The following is an 18,287-nucleotide window of genomic DNA, read 5'->3' on the forward strand; positions in this document are numbered from 1 at the left end:
ATATAAAAGGTATTTTACAACATAAAGCTAGGAGGAACAACATACTTGTTTTGAAACTATCCACGATTGTGCTTGTTTACCTCTTCAAATATGAAACATTTACTGTTCTGTTTGTTGAATTATCAGAACAATAAATTAGGTCCCCTTGTGCACCCAGTGCTATACCTACATGCTACAGAAGCAGAGGCCTTAGAGTGAAGTAGCCATCACTCTAAACTGTGCTCTGATACGCAATTTTCTTCAGCGTTGCAGACCTGCCATTTGTAAGTGGCATCGGTATGCAAATAAAAGAGAATTAGGAGAACTTCCCATGGTGTATGGGGCTGGAATATACTTCATGTCGCAAGTAGCTACAGGAGGGATATATAAGGGGTGTGCAAGCTTTTCCTATGTGAATCTTATTTAAATATATGGAACTGTGTAACAAAACTTAGGTGCAATCAACAATTTCTTTTTAACGATTGAACAAAGAATCCAAACCAGAACAGAAAAAAATAAAATAAAATAAAAAAGCATAAAAATAAAAAAGCACTCCAGAAACAGGACCATGTAACACCTCAGCCCTCCCAACTTTTTTTCCCTTGAAATAAGGTCTCCTCTGCGATGAAGTTGATTTCTTCTCTCTTAGAGAAGACTTTCATATTCATCTCAATGCTACATAGTTATCTTATGAAGCCGTGTTCTTCTCTTTCGAGTGCCTGTGAGAAAACATAATGCTGGCTTAAATCCAGTTTTATCACCTACTGGTTTCTTTTCTAAAACTCAGTTCTGACTACAAGGTTAAATAGCCCTCACTAAACTTGCATTTGTGTGCCCCTCAATCCCTCACATGATTATCCTCATATGAATCTCTCTCAAGAAAAGTGCAGGAAGCACTAATATTCTCACACACAGATAAAAATGAGAGAGAGAGAAACACTACTAGTGACCTATATCTCTGAAACACCTTTCCTCTGATTGCTTTCAATGTTTGTAGCCAAAAAGGTTAGACGGGACCATAGAAGGTAAAAGCAGTCACCTGGAAGATTAATTTTTAAATTAACATTGTTTTATCTACATGCGTGTATGTACCTTGTGTGCAGTCAAACAGATTCAGTTATAAATGCAAAGCAGTGTTTTCTAATCAGACTGGAAATTGTTCTTTGTTCAAATTCTCTCCTACATCCCCCTTACTCAGTCTCCAGCGCCAGCAACTCAGTAAATCTAAGTATCTTCAGAAGGCTGTTAACTCATCAGTTCGCTTCCCATCAAATAACTTTTTGCAGAAATGGCAAGAGATCACGGTTTAGAAGCAAAGGATTTGAGAGCAAACTCTCTCCATCCATTCCTGGTCAGGAAGCGCTACTAGAAAAGATCCATGAGGAGACTCTTCTCTGGCGGCGGCTGTTCCCTGCCTGTCTGGAGTTGCTGAGCTGCTGCATCCCAACGGCTGCGGGGTCGCCTTGCGCTCCAGCACCTCAAAGCAGCAGTGAGAATAAAGACACTCTCCTTGGCTTCTGCTTCAGTGACGGTTAAAACCCGTTTGCCTCAACTTTCAATCCTCTAAACAAGCAGGACTAGTAGCAACGATTAAAAGACATCAGATTCTTAAAGATGCGCCATGCTGCAACCAGCTATCTAGCAGTTTTTCAAAATCCTGAGGAAGTTGGGAGGAAGAGAGGAATGGGACAGGGCCCAGTTTACTGAAATGGGCCAAGTAACCTTCAGTAAGACTGAAGTTCAGTGACCCAATGGGATGAGACACTTGAAGAGAAAAAAAGTCATGTCATAGTTCAATTAGCAAGGTGTACTAAGTAAACCTAGCTCTAACTCAGATGCTTCGAAATATCGATTATTTCGATTTCTATCGAAATAATGATTCATGACTCCTGAAAACACTATTCGTTTTTTCTTTTCAATCTCATTTCACAGGTAAGTGACCTCAGGCTGAACTCCCTCTTAGCAGAGCTTTTCTCTTTGCATAACTACACCATCACTGGAAATTTTCACATGTAAATACTGACCAAGAAACAAAAAGAATGTTACTGCATATTAATTCTAATGACTCAAAGAAACACCTTTCAGTCTATAGCTCTTAGCTGACAGATTTTTAGGGGCAGATTCATAAGGACAGCACAGCGGCATAAAGCAGCCAAACCATACCAGCCAGCCTGGTCTTCACATTTGATTTGCAGATATAAGGAGCTACTAAGACTACTACCTTTGTAAGTAACACAGAGCTTGCTTCTGAGTTCCCATCTCTCTCCACTTTGAGGTCTTGCCCTGCACTCCCTCTCCTTGGATCCTTGAGCAGATTCTGGGGCCATAAAACTAACAAAGTACCTTTCAAGCCCTTGAGGCCATGTCTACATGGAGGATCAAGAATTCTGAAGAGCAGAGAGAACTTAGCCAAGTACACTATTAATAAGAATATCTGGCAATGTAGTTTTTCCCATGGTATTTACACGCCGGTGCAGTTCACTTCAAGAAAACAGGAGGCAATAGTTGCATTTACCATCGATATCACCGTGCCCCTCACTATTTGCTTTATTTAATCACAACTGCAGCTCAAGTGTGATCTTTCAAAATGGATCATGCAAAGAGATGTTGGTGAAGGCATTAGTGGGAAGGAGTAGGAAAGACTGTCAGAGTAAAGTCCTAATTTGGTAATTTCAAAATTAATTTTTATTCAAGATTTGCTCAAACAAATACTCAGAGAAAGTGTCTTTCAAAATAATTTAACTGCAGAACTGAATAGAATTCATTCAGTGGTAGGTTTCAATTGTTGATTCCACCAGACTGTATCAAACCCACAGAAACCTTTCCCTGCCCAGTACTCCTGTCTCAAATCCTTTCAATGATGGAAATGTGCAGCTAAGAATACCGACTGTGGAATGGCAAACATTTCAGTCACAAGGACGCAAGCGTCCATCAGCAGGTGTGCAGAAAGAAAGGAATGAAGTCCTGCCCACAGTTGAGGACTCTTAACATTAAGAAGATAAGGCAGGTAAAAATGATTGGAGGATGACGATATCTGAAGAAACAATGGAGCAGCTGATAGAGCTAACAAATCCTTTGCATTAGGATGGAATTTAGGAAAAATAATTCAAGCACCCGTGTCCTTACAAAACAATCTTCTTTTATCATTTGTCTTGCCTACAATTATTCCTTGAACATATGCTATTTGAATAAAGCATCTCTGCGTTCTGCATGTCAACAGTGACACCAGCAGGGAAAAGAAATGCCTTGCTTAGCCTTCCTCTAATTTCTCCTTTGGCCAACTCAACTCACGCCAAGACGCTTCTATTTCCTTATTTCCTTCCTTCCCTTCCCATTCATTCCTCGAGCTTAAAAAAACAACCCCCCCAAAAACAAACAAACAAAACCCCCCAACAAAATATTGATACCTGATTTGCCTGAAGAGTATTCACTGACTTTACCCAACTTCCAAACACTGCTGTCTGGAACCTGGTTCCGGTCGCTATGGAAGCTAAAAATCAGAACTCCACTGACGATGCAGATATGATGTTCCCCCCACCACCCTATTACGAAGAGAACTGTACTTATGGGAGCTCCCTTATCTATCTCCACAAATAATAAATTCCATCAGACTTTTTAAACTGGCCTTAAACAACTGAAAAAGGAAAAAAAAAAAAAAAAAGACTAATCCATGTTCAACATTTTCTCCTCCCTCCATGCAAAATACATCACCAGCAAAGGAAAAGCTGTCAGCCTTGAGTGTAAAACTAAGGTCAGTGAGCGTTACAACATACAAAGAGCATCACGACCTTACAGTTTCTGGTAAGGCACTTAAACTTGATGCTATACAAATCATAAAAGTAATTGTAAAAGTTTAGAATGGTTGAAATAAAGTAAATGCGTAAAAGCATAAATGAAAGAGCTCCATTACATCAGGAACGCTTCCTATGCCAGGAACTATGCATGACATTCCAAATGCGGCAAAATCTTTTTTCTGTCTATAAAACTCTTCAAAATGCCCAGGACTTGTATTTAAATACATGAGCCCTGCACAAAGGGCAGACCTGGTTATGACTGTCCCAATTACAGCTCCACTGGGAAGAATCTTGTAGATAAACTACTTCCACCTCTGCAACCTTGTATTTACAGCAGAAATTAAAAAAAGTGATAAAGAATCTTCACCTTATTACATATAATGGGGACAGGGGGGAAAATACTAAAAATCAGGCACCATTTTACTCCTCATTAACTTTTTACTTTAGAAAAAGTAATTAGTAATGTGGTATTATTATTGTTCTTCATTACATTCCCACTGACTAAAGCATTTTCATTTTGTCTGAACTGAACAGTTCAGTCGACAATTTCAGATTCTTTGGTAACTGGAAACGTAGCAAAACACAGGCAGGTTGCTTAGTCAAAAACAGAAGATGGTCCCACTGAATAACTGCCTCAAACAAATTTTTAAATTCATGAGCTTCCACACAGATCCCAATAGCTGCTAAAATTTCCCCAACTTACCATCTTGCTGGACCAGTACCTTCTCACCTGTTGCACGAAATACTTTTCCTTATTTATTACACAGTAATACCTAACATAATTGAACATAGAGGCTACTGAGCAAATGCTGGCTGAACAAAAAAATGGGAATCTTTACCAATCGACATCTGTTTCAAGAACTGAGGTTTGACATGCAATACGTGAAAGGATATCCTATAACGCTCTCTGTAGTAATTATTGGGACACTCTCAAATACTTACTGAAGTTTTCTAAATCAAATCAGTCTAAGCGGAAATTCTGGGCCAGGTTCAGAAGTGATCAGTAGGATAAAAATTCTCAGCAATGCAGCCTGTTGTTTCACTAGGACACCTTAACAAGTGAGCACTTCCCTCCAGGGTACTGGACTTTTTAGGGTGCTTGAGAGATGCCTTTATTAGGGCCTAAGCAACAGTCAAGAAGTCTTCCCTTGCAGAAGAATCCCAAAAGAGACACATGGTGCCTGTGGTCTCTCGCTATGGAAATTCCATTTGACACAAACCATACAGTCCTTCTGCCTACTGCAAACACTGAAGTAACATTTTCATTCCAACTTGGCAAGTATCCATATAATAAGGCACAAAGTTCTAAGAAACTAATAATGAAAAGACAACTTATGTACAATGGTTTTTTCACTTCTCAGTATGTTTCTGCATGGCATATTTGCCTTTTCAATAGCAACAGAAGATCACAGATGTTAGTTACTTCTGGTAAAAAGTCTGGCCACATACCTTAAGTTGTTCATCAACAACCCTTGTGACTTCTCCAGCCATGGATTCAAGCGTCACTTGGATCGGATTGGAGAGTGAACCATTTGCTCCTGCCCAAGAAGCTCCACCAAGGTGGTACAGGTTTGGTAACAGCTGTAAGACAGAAAAAATATCTTTGGAAAGTAGGCTCCTCAGTAACTGTCTTCAAATCTGGACAAATAGGAAGAAACACCTCTGCTATACCAAAGTCTTTGTATTTAAAATGACAAAATAATTCCAACTTGCAATCTTGAGCTGACTGTCCGAAAAAAAAAAAAATACTCTTTTGTGACACATTGTTATTATAAATCCCCGAAAAGAGAAGGCTGCAAGTACAAATTGAGCTGCAATCAGTATTACCGGTATCCTGGGAAAAGCGTACCGTTTTTGAGTTCTTGGCATCTCTCATAAGCCTTTCTGCAGACTTGACATCTTCCTGTACAACATCCACACCACAGTTTCTTAAAGAGTTGAGATGATCTTGCACTTTAACACATATTCTGTCAATCATCTACTTGAACAAAAGAAATAGAAAAGAGAAAATATCAGTCCGAGTAGCAAATCAAAAGTATCATGATGGGATTTGCGGTGAGGATGTAACAACCTGGAAACACATGATCAGAGCTTGAAGGTACATAAATGCTACTGACGGACAGCATTTATATCTCATAAATGCACACGCCTAAACGTTGGGAAATTAAACAAAACTTCATCATTAAAAAAAATAAATCTTTTGATATTTTCCCCCCCTACAGTTACCTGTAGGATAGCTACAGATAACTAACAAGTTATTCAGTTTAGGTTTTGGGCTGCTTTTCTGAAGTGAGTTTAATACTGAAAGCTTTAATTTACTTAAACCTTGACTGTGGAGATCCCTGAATTGTTAAGGAGTTTAGACAGTAACAGAAAGCTCTGTTACAATCCATTCAAAGATCGGCAGAGATTTCTCTTGTCCAAGCAAAATTCTGTTGCACTGGCTTTGTGGATGCATTACAACCAGAAACACTTGCTTGGTGTAAGGAAACCATCTTTTACCAAAGCAGAAGTTTGCACCAGATCTTTCGCAGTGCAGTCAGCTGAACTTCATTTGTATCTGCACTACATTTCATTCAATGCACTCTCAACACAGGGCAGGTAGTATATTTGTATTCTTACAAGATGGACCAATGGGAATGGCAGTCAGTTTTAATTAAGAGATATGAGTAAATACAGTACTTAAAAGCTTTTATTGTCCTGCCTAATATTCATTAGAACTGACTTTTTGACATTTTGAAACGAAAACCGAGTGCATGTGTTGTCATCATCACAGAATGCCCCAAGTTCTAGCATCTCATATAGGTAGCCATGAGAACTGAAATAATTTCACAGACTGCTTCTTCTCTGCTCCACATGACTCTTCCTCTTCAAAAGGTTTTGGCTTTTTTTTGGTACAAATATAAACAGCTAAATAATTATTAGACAGTGGAAAAGTCTCACTGGGACATCTGGACTACAAAAAATATACTCTGGAAATAATAATGCAATTCCACTGTGCTAGCTAGAGGATCTTTTCCAGCTCTCTTTCCAAACTGTTTTTACAATCCATCCCTATTGCACACAATTTAATACAGAAATGGGTAGTTTTACTATTTTTAAAACAACAATAACATATATTTACTGAAACCTGATACGTGTGAGATTGTTGGGGGGGAAAATAAAGCACAGTTAAAAATCACCAAACTAAAGAGATCTAAACTTAATTCAAATGGAGATTATCAGCACAGGAAAACAGGTAGCATTGGAACAGATGAATGACTAAAATACAACGAGGTGATGCTGTTCTTGCAGTTTTTAATGCCAGTACATCTCCACGTACCGTTTTCTCCACTGAGAGGCTAGAAGGTAATTTCAGGCCCTAGTAATGAAACACTGTCCCACTAACTTTTAATAATGGAGGTAGAGAAAAGCCACTGTGAAGGTACACAAAAAATTGCAGAGGAGACAATTTTTCCTAACTCAGTTGAAGAGCAAAACAGGTATTTCTCTCCTGATTGCTGGAGTCTTCCATTTGCGTGGTAATACAACTGATGCAAACAAAGGTGGAAGCGAATTTCAAGTAAAGGCTATGATAAGGTTTCTTTCTACCTTTGTCATTCTGCTTCTGTGGTGTACTGGAGCTGAAAACAGCAGTGAAGGGTACTGGGAAGAAATGGACTGGAACAGAGACAATGCTGAGCTATCACAGAAAACTCTTGTGGCCCTCCCAAGGCTGGGGGAGAACACGTGACATTTTCGCAAACCCGGCTGATGGTGTAGCCTGCAGACAAAACAGGAAAGCTTCCCAGCTTTAAGCAACACTTTGGGCTGTGTTAAACAAGGAGCTTTTCCAGCTGTCCAGCACATAAATGACACAAAAGACTCCTACCTTCCTATTCTCCTTTCCTCTGAGTAAAATTCCTATGATACCTGAAATTCTGAAAGTGTAAGACAGAGGAGAGGATGACTTACCCTACAAGGCTATTTGTGCTGCTGGTATCTAAGGGCATGTTTACACGGTAGTTGAGTGCTATGCAAAGATGCCGGAACTGATTCAGACCCCAGAAGTGGCACAGTCTGATGATGATGCTCGTCACGCTGATGAGAGCCTGCTGGGAAGTCAGACTCCTGAACACTAACGAACAGAAGGGCTCCCCGTTCCTATGACAGCTTGAGTCTTTCTCTACACAGTACTAGACTGTTATGCATAGACCTACCTCTTCCAAAAAATATTAACGCTGATGATAAGGATTTCTTCAGGAAACCAAGTTATCACCCACAAGGCAAATTCTGCTGTAAGCTGCTCTGCTGCAAGGGGAAGAGAACTTTGCCCCAAGTCAGATTTTAAAAACAAAGAACTACCCATTTGGAACAAGGTTCTCACCTGCTGAGTGGTGCTAGTGACAATGCCTTGCTGTAGCCGGTATGCCTGCTCCTGCAGGTATTTTCTGGTCTCGTGATTACGAAGCAAGTAGTTTTCTATCTAAAGCAAACAAACAAAAAAAATCAACAACAAAAAAAACACCACACACACCACAGTCAGATTAGGAAACTGATTTGACTCTCCGCATTGTTATTTGCTTTCAATATTGCCACTGTATCAGAAACAGAGGCTGACAGAAATAACCATCCCAGTATCATTTTGCTTGTTATCTGCAAACCTTATTCTATGTGTCTCAGTGCTTGATAAACACATTGGTAAACGTTCATTCATTCACTGACTAGGGAAACATATTTGAGCACTGTGCTTTTGCCAGTGCTTTCTGAATTAGTCTTCTTTTGAACAATTCAGTAAGTTATGCTGACAGAGGAGAAGATCCATGTTTGAGAATTATCTAAAGGGAATCTATTCTTAAAGTGTTGCTGTAGAGACCATGAGGTGGAGACATGAGAAATCAGCAACAGCTGTATTCATTTTTTTTAGATTCACTCGGCCCACTGCAAAGAGATGGACTGAAATAGCAGTATGGACTTGAGAGGAGATAAAATTTCCCAAAATGCCTAGCACAGGAACCTCAGTTCACAAATCATTAAGGGCTAAGCAATATGTGAATGCTGTTCAGGGACAAGTGACTCCTACCCTCAGCTGCTGGTCACAGTCCACCATTACTGCCACCAACCGCTATCACCCATCATCTGCCAGCTTGATGGCACAGCTATCCCCTCACTTGGTTCTGTCAAACCAAGTCAAGTCAAAAACCCTGACGAGCAAGTTATTTAAAGTCCGTCCATGGTCACGGATGTGGTCTGAAGGGAAGAGAGGGGAAAATACAGGTGCGGTAGCCAGCAGGCTGTGAGGCAGAGATTAATAGGGTGCGACAGTAACCTCTTAACCTGGATCAGCAGTTAAGAGCCCCATGTTCAGCTTTCAATAGTAACGCAGGGTTTTTTGTCCAGTTTGTCCACACTGGAAGTGAAGTGCCGTTGAGGTACTACAGCCAGGGAGTTTAGCCAGTGAGTCCATCTGGTGCTGGACCAGGGCCAGAAGCACTTTGGTCGTGTTCAAGCTGTGGTGTGCTGAAGCTTATAGGCTCTCCTACCTCTCTCAATCAGCTCAGGTGTCCCTGCATGGGGCTTCCCAGCTTAAAGTTAGTGGGGGTAGGTGTGTTTGTGTGTGCATGGAATTAGCTGCCTTTTCTGCACCACTCCAGAAACTTTCACCATTTGCGGGGGAACATCATACATGACTTCCTTATGTTGTGTAAAGAAAGAGTGAACAATACAAGTTAAACATGTTCTTTAGCATCTTTTATAGGAATACAAGAAAATATTCTTTCTACATAATGTGTAATTAACACACAGAATTTAAGCCCCTGTGGCCAGAAGCTTTACAATATTTTTTCAGAGATGCATTTATAATTTCAGATACCTGCAGTTACATCAGACAAAATGTAAGAAGTAACCACCCCCACGATCCACATTTTTTAAAAGTAGAATTTAGATCATTTTCAGGCATCAAAGAAATAGGAGCTAACTACCACTATTTTTCCCTTTGAGAATCACTCTATTGAAAATTTCTTTGCTACTAAGGACCATAGACATTTGCTTTTTAATCACAGCTACCCGTAAGAGCTACTTAAGGTTTCTATGCCCCTATTCTGACTGAAGAAAAACTATTCATTAAAGGTTGTGAACTGTATGTTTTCTGATTCTCCACGAGACTCAGTTGGAGCTTGCATGATCTACTGTATTAAAACTCAGTTAGGAGTTCTATAATCCATGTAAGTGGAACAGCTACAGACACTGCCAACACCATCTTCATCCAGAAGAACATGTTGGTGCAGTCATTTATTTATGGCAACATAGCGTGTGAATTTTGTGTAACACAGAGGCAGCAAATGTTTTTATCCTCTTCCAAATTAAAAAGCGTTCTTTTTGTCTTGTACAGGACTGACTGCACTCTCTATGCCACAAACAGAAAAAATGCATACCAATAATTCCGTACACATGGAAATACACACAAGCACATACGCACAAACATGCCAGTTTCTAACTCTCACTTCCATACTTAGACATATAGAAATACATGCTCTAGCTCGTACTGGTTTAGTTACGGCTTTTTGATAATAAGCTACTGCATTCTATTACCCTTCACTGCCACCATTCTTTGGAATAAAAGGCTTTACATGCTCTTGCAGTACTTGATTACCACATGTATGCCCATGCAAACCAAACAATCAGTGGATCTGGCCAAGAACTCTTACTCTGCCAAGCATGAAGTCACAACCACTTAAACCTATTACTTTTTTTTTTTTTTGGTCAGTTTTATTTCTGTTCAAGGGTTGTATATGCAATACCTTTTGCAGTGCCTCTTCTGTTTTCTCAGGGTTTGTTTTGAGTGCTTGAGAAGCATCGTTCATAGGTATAGGCATGAATCTCAAAGTATAATTCCTAAAGAATAATAAAAAAAGGTTTTTAATAGTAAAGGTTAACCTAACTACTTTATGTCATTATGAAGAATGATCTAGAAGGCAGAGAAGCTTTATCTCGTCTGTCTGCAGAACACACTCTAAGAATGCATCTTTTACGTTTCTAAGTGGACTAACTGGAGGCACACATGCTCCTTTTGCCCTCTAATTCTTCTTTGCCACCAGATACAGGCGAAGATTTTAAAAAGCACAAAATGCAGTTAAGTAGCCAATCCCCAGTGGCTTTCAGTTAAGTGTTTAACTGTCTTCTCTGCCTTTGCCCGCAAGGTTAGATTAGTTTTGCCTGTATCAAACAGATGTGGCATTCTCAGTGCCTGCTGGCAATTCTACCAGCTCTAAGTCTAAATGGAAATATTCAGTAACATATAGACAGTGACTAAGAGACATAGTTTTGAAAATTTAGTTATTTAATACTTTCTTGTGTATAAAACAATTTCAAGACATTTGCTAAATTTTTAATAGAAGCTGACCAAACAAGAATAACATCTCCATGCTGCTTTACAGAAACAATTGCTCCCTGCATCTTATTTTTTTGTTTGCAAAGTATTTCTGTGGCTATGTCCACCCGCTGTGATATGAAAATAAAGACAGGATTTTGTCTCAAGTCAAAATTACTTTTAAACTCTGGGGACATAACTTGGTTAGCATGACATACAGTTAAAATGAAAAATACTGTATGCTGTGTAATGTCATGTCCCCACACCTTCCCACTTGTATAGATGGGCGCAAAAAGAACAGGAAGCTCTTAAAAACTGCAAAAGAAATTATTATTTGCATTTTCAATTAGCCATACTTTTTTGCATACATCTCTTCCTCCTCTTCCAGCTCTCTACAAACACCCTACTAAAGGTCTGTTCCTATACTATCTAGAGCTTCATAAACATATTTAGAACCAACTACTTTGAACGCTTGACCGTTTCAGCTGAGTCAACTCCGCTGAGTTCACTGGACCCATCTCTCATTAAATGCACTAAGAGTAGACGCTTGAAGTACTGTGGGACTCCGACTTTCTTTCGCTCCCGATCTCACCAATTGCTTGGCCACGTGAAATATTACCCTCTGAAGGAACGCAGTCTTTTGAAATGCCAAGTGCATTGATTCCTCACTGGTATTATCCAACATTTTACATTACACGCTCACACAAGGCTTTCACTTTTCATCCCAGATGTAAGGTATGTTGACGTATAGCTGTGGGTGGCAGGCAGTTACTTGTGCAGGCCTGCACAGTCAGCAAGGTGCCCATCCTTTCACATTATCCAACTGCCTACTGTAGCATAGCTGAAAAATTAACTTTTCTTTTAAAAAAGAAAAGAAAAGAAAAGAGGAAGAGAACAGAAAATCTTACGTGTCCATATGTACTATAAAACAGCGCATAACTGGCTATCCATCGACATGGGGACTATTTTTACATGTCAGAGATACTGAGTTCAGAGACAGATAACGATTACGGGACTTGCCGATTGCGTGGGTACTACCTGGCAGGTAGGGTATATATTTATCTAAAAAGAAACAAAGGTAGCTTTCCAAGCATCTCTGCAGTTGCTGACATTTAATACAGCGCATTCAGTGAAATCTGTAATTGCTAGCTCTCCTGCTAGTAATCGTAGGCTGAATTTAATTTAGTCAAAGACTTAGTACTCCCCTTCTGCCACACACACACACCTCCCCCCCCACAGGAAGGGGGAAACACAGGGAGACTTCATGGACACACAGTCACAAAGGTAGAACTTTAAAAGACCATGATTCTAATGACGGCTCTATAATTGGTTGCCTTCCAGAAAGACAGTATTGTATTTCAATGCTAGTTTACTTCATCTAAGAATTAATCATCTCTTGGGGGGTGGAGGGGGAAACACGACACAAGAGTTTCAAGCTTACTTGCAACTTTGATCATCAAAGCAACATTTATTCTCATACTTTGACTCTTTTCAGTTTTCTTTGAAGTCTAAAATATTCCTCTGCTCTCCTTATTTTGCTTCTTAAGCCTCCACTTCTCTCTTCTAATAGAATGCATTTCCCTATCAACTTAATAATCCAATAACATTTACAACACATTAATAATCTCAGCAAAATACCTATATTAAAATAATGTTAAATTTCAGAGAGATGTGTTCAGAGACCAGAAAGGATGTCTTAAAAAACTTCCCACCTCTCCGTTCGCATACAGCATGTGTGACAATAGTCTTAAATTTCATCACACGCTACTTCTCCTGCAGTAACTTTTGCTCCATTCATGACGTAGACTTAGTGCTGCAGAACGATGATTATATTGCCTGATTTTGTTAAATTGGGAATAACACTACCTATTTTCCAGTATGGACATGTGAATTGATATCATCGAAAAGCAAGGATTCTCAGCTCTCCAATAAGCCCCAGCATTTTGTACCAGATTTGATAAGCTGAGCTATTTCTCCAGTAAGCCCATACAGAAAAAGTCGTTTAGAAATGAAGAAGGGACAATACAGTGCAGTTATATGATAAAGTGGGCTCTAGACCGCAAAACGTGAGCACGTACTTATTTCCCTATCAAAATTAATGACACATAAATCCATATTTCATGGCTAGGCAGAACAGATGCATAGCTTGCTCAAGCACTTCCCTGAATTAACACCTTTACAGAATTCAATACAAATTCTTCTGAAGATTTCATGTCCCTTGACTGGGATACCCTTGTGGCAACTCTAACAGCAAAGCTTGTGGAAGCTTGTTATTCCATTGCAGGAATAACTTTTTAATGCAACCTTAAATAGATGAAGTAAAGCTGGGAGGAGAGAGGAAAACAATGTTTAAATCACTTCAACATGTTTTAAAGTTTCCTTGCAATCCCTTCCAAAGCTCCTCAGCCAGCCTCATCATATTATGAAAACCTGGCTTTTTTCTTTTTTTGTGATTTAATATAACTATCAATTTTTTCTTAAAAATGAAAAACAAAATACCCTCCCAGCCCACCCCTCTACATACCAAGTTCCTTCAGTATATTTCATTCCACTCAGAGCAACAATTCTTTCCCACAGAAAATTGATGGTATCGTGTATTTCTAGAAAACTTATGGTGAAAGATGTTCTCGACCATGTCTTTGAGATGCACTGTTTGAAGGCTAGTTTCTTTCAGGCAATAGTGACAAGCCTGGGCTTGCAAGTTTAAACCTTCATTGCTCATGGCTTAGGTTGTGATATTATCAATGATTTTAAAACGTTACAAGAGACAGAAAATGACCTCAGCTTCCAAGCTAAATAAATAAGACATCACTGCAACAATATGACAGAACTGTCACTAGCATTTCCTTTTTTCTGCTTAGATGATTTGCTTTTGCCTTCGGATATTCCCCGCCTTTCTATTTACTTATCCGGGCATTTCAAAAGAGAAAAGTACAGTTGATGCTAACCAGAAAACAGTGTATATTCTTCTCTGCTAGACTTTCTCATAAACATACATGCTGTTGCTCTATAAGAGAGAAATGTCTGCAAGCTGACAAATAACCTTTGCAAATTATTATTCACTACTATCTGTAGAACCACTCCAAGATGATTTGCTTAATTATACATCACTTATATGATCTCCTCCATCAGTGCAACTGAATTCGTTTTGAAACAAAGCATATAAACTACAACAATTTCATGAAACAAATAACTTCTATACCAGTAATGCAATGCTGGCTGATAAACTCTAGAGTTATGAGCCTTCCAAGGGTTAGGATGCTACCCTGAGTAGCTATACAGTTTTACAAGATATCTTGTCTAGAAACCAGCAACTGTGTACTACCTTCACCTTCAGAAGAGGCCCTTTGCTCCTGTCTGAGGGATTTAGTGACATGAAACAACTGCAACTGCTGTTTAATTTATATCTGCAATTTTCCCCTCTTAAGAGAAATAGTCATCACATATAAAAAAGTGTGATGGAGATGGAATGAGACCAAATTCATTTTGCATCTATCACTCGTGACTGCTGCAAGTGTGAGTCCAGTGAAGCAAAATTACCCAAACCACAGAGATTATGATGAAAAACTCCAGTTCCTGAGACCATCACTGTTAGTTTCAACTTGTTGAGGAAAGGGGGAGGGGGGGGGGGGACACAAAGGCACGCTTCAGTAAATTTCTGTTACTCCACACAGCTTTGTTCATTGACTAGAACAGAACTAGAACAGAAATTCTGCATGCTATCAACATAAGAGAAAGATGGAAGAGGAAAACATTCTCAAATTCAGAATTTTAGTGCCAACAGCAGAACTCGCTGGCCTGAGTGCTGACAGTAGAGTATGGATGAAAGAGCCACAGAGCCCTTTCTCATCCTTTTGAGTTAAATGTGAAGTTATAAATTTTACTTTACATTAAGCACTTCGATGCTTAAAATTGAAATACATTCAGCATCTTCACATTACATCGACTGTGGAGAGAATTGCAGATGCTCAGACCTTTCAGGATCTAAGACGCTGGCCTCCTTTTTCATCTGTCATTGAACTGCTTGACCACTTACTTTTCCAGTGCCACAGCTATGTCCTGGAAGCCCTGTGCAGTGATGTTATTCTTGTCCCATATCACAGTTCTGAGAAGAAAAAAAATAAAAGTTAAATAAGAACCACAGATGATCCAAACAGATCTATAATGAAACTTTGTACTTTGAAATAACACAGTGTTATATGTCCAAATATGCGTACGTGTGGCGGAAGGTGACACTTTAAAACCGTGTCTTTTGACCATGCTCAAACCTTAGAACAGCAAAATTTAGGGACAAAGAGGCTACAAAATTCAGTTTATCTTTCTTTCAAGAGGACTCTGTACTATATTTTCCATTACTAGTATCAAAACATCAAATGCACTGCATTAATATCAAACATTTCTAAAATATGATTAACAAAAAGATTTGGAGACAAAATTTGAAATCTAAATTATCAGCTCTTTCTAGGAATAGCATCAAAACAAAGTTTAACAGTCTGTTTTGCAAGCCCACACTGGAAAAAAAACAAAACTGCAGTAACCAATCTCTGTTCCACACACGCTACATGACTGCATCATAGAATAAATATTTTAAAATTCACACTAATTGGTGGCCAAATTTTTCAGGCTATTTTATATTCAATCCTTTACCAGTTCATCACACAGTTCCTATGACTCCACATGCAACGTAGCTAGCTGGCAGTGTAAGCTGTTAGGTCAGGTGCATAAATTGCAGCTCTTTTGAATACACAACTGTGATAAGAGTGATCAAGTCTCTCCCTCCAGTGCTACTCAAGCCTGCTGCCTGGCAATTTGTAAGCACATGATCAAAGATCTCATTAGTAGTCAGAAGATGCAATTACACAGATGCATCTTACTTGTGCAAGGGCACTAGTAGTAGCTGTTCTTAGAAAAAGACAAGACACAAAAATAAACAAAGATTTCCAGCATTGCAAACAAAAGGACAGATTACAGGGTTTCATAGATCATGATACCGTTCTGCTGTCTCAGAACTATCCCTTTATTTATTTATTTATTTATTTTTAGAAGATGCAAGATGAAGGTAAGGAAGAGAGACAGAGATGGACACTCTAGATCTACTCTCCAAAGAACAGAACTGTTTGGAATCAAATTTTGGATATTTTTGTCATTGGAAAGTGCTTACACTGCTACCAGGGCACATGATTTTACAACATTTTAAGCACAGCCAGTTACCGTTACATTGCTCACTTTGTGACCACATCACAGATTATTTGCCAGAACATTCAGAGTCCAGTGGAACGCTGCAAACCACCACCCAGAAAATCTTTCATATCTTTGTTTCTTAAGGTACTGTGGTCATTTTGGGTTAATACATTCAACAAACCCAAGCCACCTCTCTACTGTTTTCCTGACATTTTCAATATTCAGTGACTACCTCAGCATTTGGGCATAGCAAAGCGACCACCAGGATCCCTGCTTCTGTACAAAATAGCCAAGACACTTCTGTGGAATTTCTTATCCTCTGGGGAATGAGCCATGGAAGACCAAACACAAAGTGGTCTCTTCACACAGTAAACACACTGTGGGAGGTTCATCTGCACAGCCTGAGAAAAGGAGGAGCAAGAACTAGTTTTCCTGATGATGGGGACACATTTGGAAGGGCCAACTAGATCCACGTTGACTGAAGGTTTACTGTTTCCTAATCACATGCCTGATAAAAAGAAAGCAATACTCTCAAGCCATCAGTGCCAGCTATCTGCTAATAAAAAGCACAGTGAAGTTGTTGGATGGATGAAGTTGCAGAAGAGAGATACCAAGGTCCATCAGATCTACTGAAGGAGGGATGGTGGATGCTGCCACCTGTACTGATTTCCACATGCTCCTAGTTTTCCTCCAAAGTGATACTCCAGAAGATAAGAACAACTTTTTTTTGTTTCCCACCGAAGTACCTCCATTTTTCCTGTTAGAAAGGCCTTCGGTAGAAAAGAGAGAGCAGAACAAAGTAGCTAAGTGTTGGAGCAGGTTTCCCTGAGAGGTTGTGGAATCCCTGTCCTTCGAAATCTTCAAAATCTGGCGGGACAAGACCCTGGGCAACCTGGTCTAACTTTAAAGTTGGCCCTGCTTTCAGCAGGAGGTTGGTTAGATGACCTCCACAGCTCCCTTTCAACCTTTTTTCCCCCCTACGATCCTATGAAATTTAGAGCCTTCTTGTCACAACAAAAACAGAAGGATATTGTCCCTTCAAAAATACAAGAGATTCCACTAAAAGCAAGAAGGCTTAAACTCTACCAGAGCTGTGCCTGATTGAAAATGGATTTGGATTTTGCCTAGGAGACAGGGAGGAGATTGTCTCCATCCATTCTTCTGTCAAAAACATGCCTTTCTTCTCTATCTTTGAAGTGGATGACCACATCAAATACCTTGTGTTATATTAATCAATGAAAGTATGTAATTCTCTGTTAATCAAACAATTTCCTTCCAGTTTTGGTTCCGGAGATGTTTTTGTAGAAAGTATTTCCTTGCCTTGCTTTTTTAAGTGAAGAAGAGAATCTATGCAAACAGAGACACCGTAAGGTGGCTTTCCCTACCAGGGGTCTTGAAAAGAAACAGATAGAGAATAAGCCAAAAATTTCAGTATTATTAAACCATTATTTCTTTTACTGCAAATATGTTCTCCTTACCTGAGCTTTGTGTTTATCTGCAGGGCTTTTGCTAGCATCTTTGCTCCCATATCTCCCATGGCATTTCCACTAATATCCACTTTTGTAAGAGACGTATTGCTGCCCAAAGCATTAATAATGATGGTGACCTCAGCCTTCAGCTTTGAATCTGCGAGGGACAATGACTGCAGAGGCTGCGGAGCACAGAAAAGGCATCGATAACAGCAACTGATAACGCATTCATTTCTCATACATCAACCAAAAGAAGGTCTCGAAACTCATAGAGAATACTGCAGTCTAAGAGTTAATTCGGTTTGCTGAGGATGTTGTTAACACATGATAAATTAGAACAGCAGTCAACATCTTACAGCACAGGTGTCAAAGACACACACAGAGGCAGACTAAGTTGTAACCTTGAAAAAAACATTTTTAATTGTCAGTATCTCCCATTTCCTGTAGGAGGCTAAGTACTGAATACAGCATAAACTTGTAAAGAGGTAAGATAGCAGTGATCAGCTTCACACGACA

General features: G+C 39.4%; 1 protein-coding gene across 12 annotated transcripts in view; it reads right to left on the bottom strand.

Moving 5' to 3' along the window:
- CARMIL1 (capping protein regulator and myosin 1 linker 1) overlaps positions 1 to 18,287 on the bottom strand; it is a 201,385-nt gene that overhangs the window by 48,293 nt on the left and 134,805 nt on the right. For all 12 annotated transcript variants that reach the window (XM_068931654.1, XM_068931652.1, XM_068931653.1 and 9 more), the window contains 6 exons: positions 17,781 to 17,953; positions 15,158 to 15,226; positions 10,553 to 10,646; positions 8,140 to 8,238; positions 5,623 to 5,751; positions 5,223 to 5,354 (listed from right to left, as the gene is read on the bottom strand). In XM_068931654.1, coding sequence (XP_068787755.1) covers positions 5,223 to 5,354; positions 5,623 to 5,751; positions 8,140 to 8,238; positions 10,553 to 10,646; positions 15,158 to 15,226; positions 17,781 to 17,953 — 696 coding nt within the window. The remainder of the gene's footprint in view (positions 1 to 5,222; positions 5,355 to 5,622; positions 5,752 to 8,139; positions 8,239 to 10,552; positions 10,647 to 15,157; positions 15,227 to 17,780; positions 17,954 to 18,287) is intronic.

The sequence above is a fragment of the Struthio camelus genome, chromosome 2 (assembly GCF_040807025.1).
Source record: "Struthio camelus isolate bStrCam1 chromosome 2, bStrCam1.hap1, whole genome shotgun sequence".
Lineage (NCBI taxonomy): Eukaryota > Metazoa > Chordata > Aves > Struthioniformes > Struthionidae > Struthio > Struthio camelus.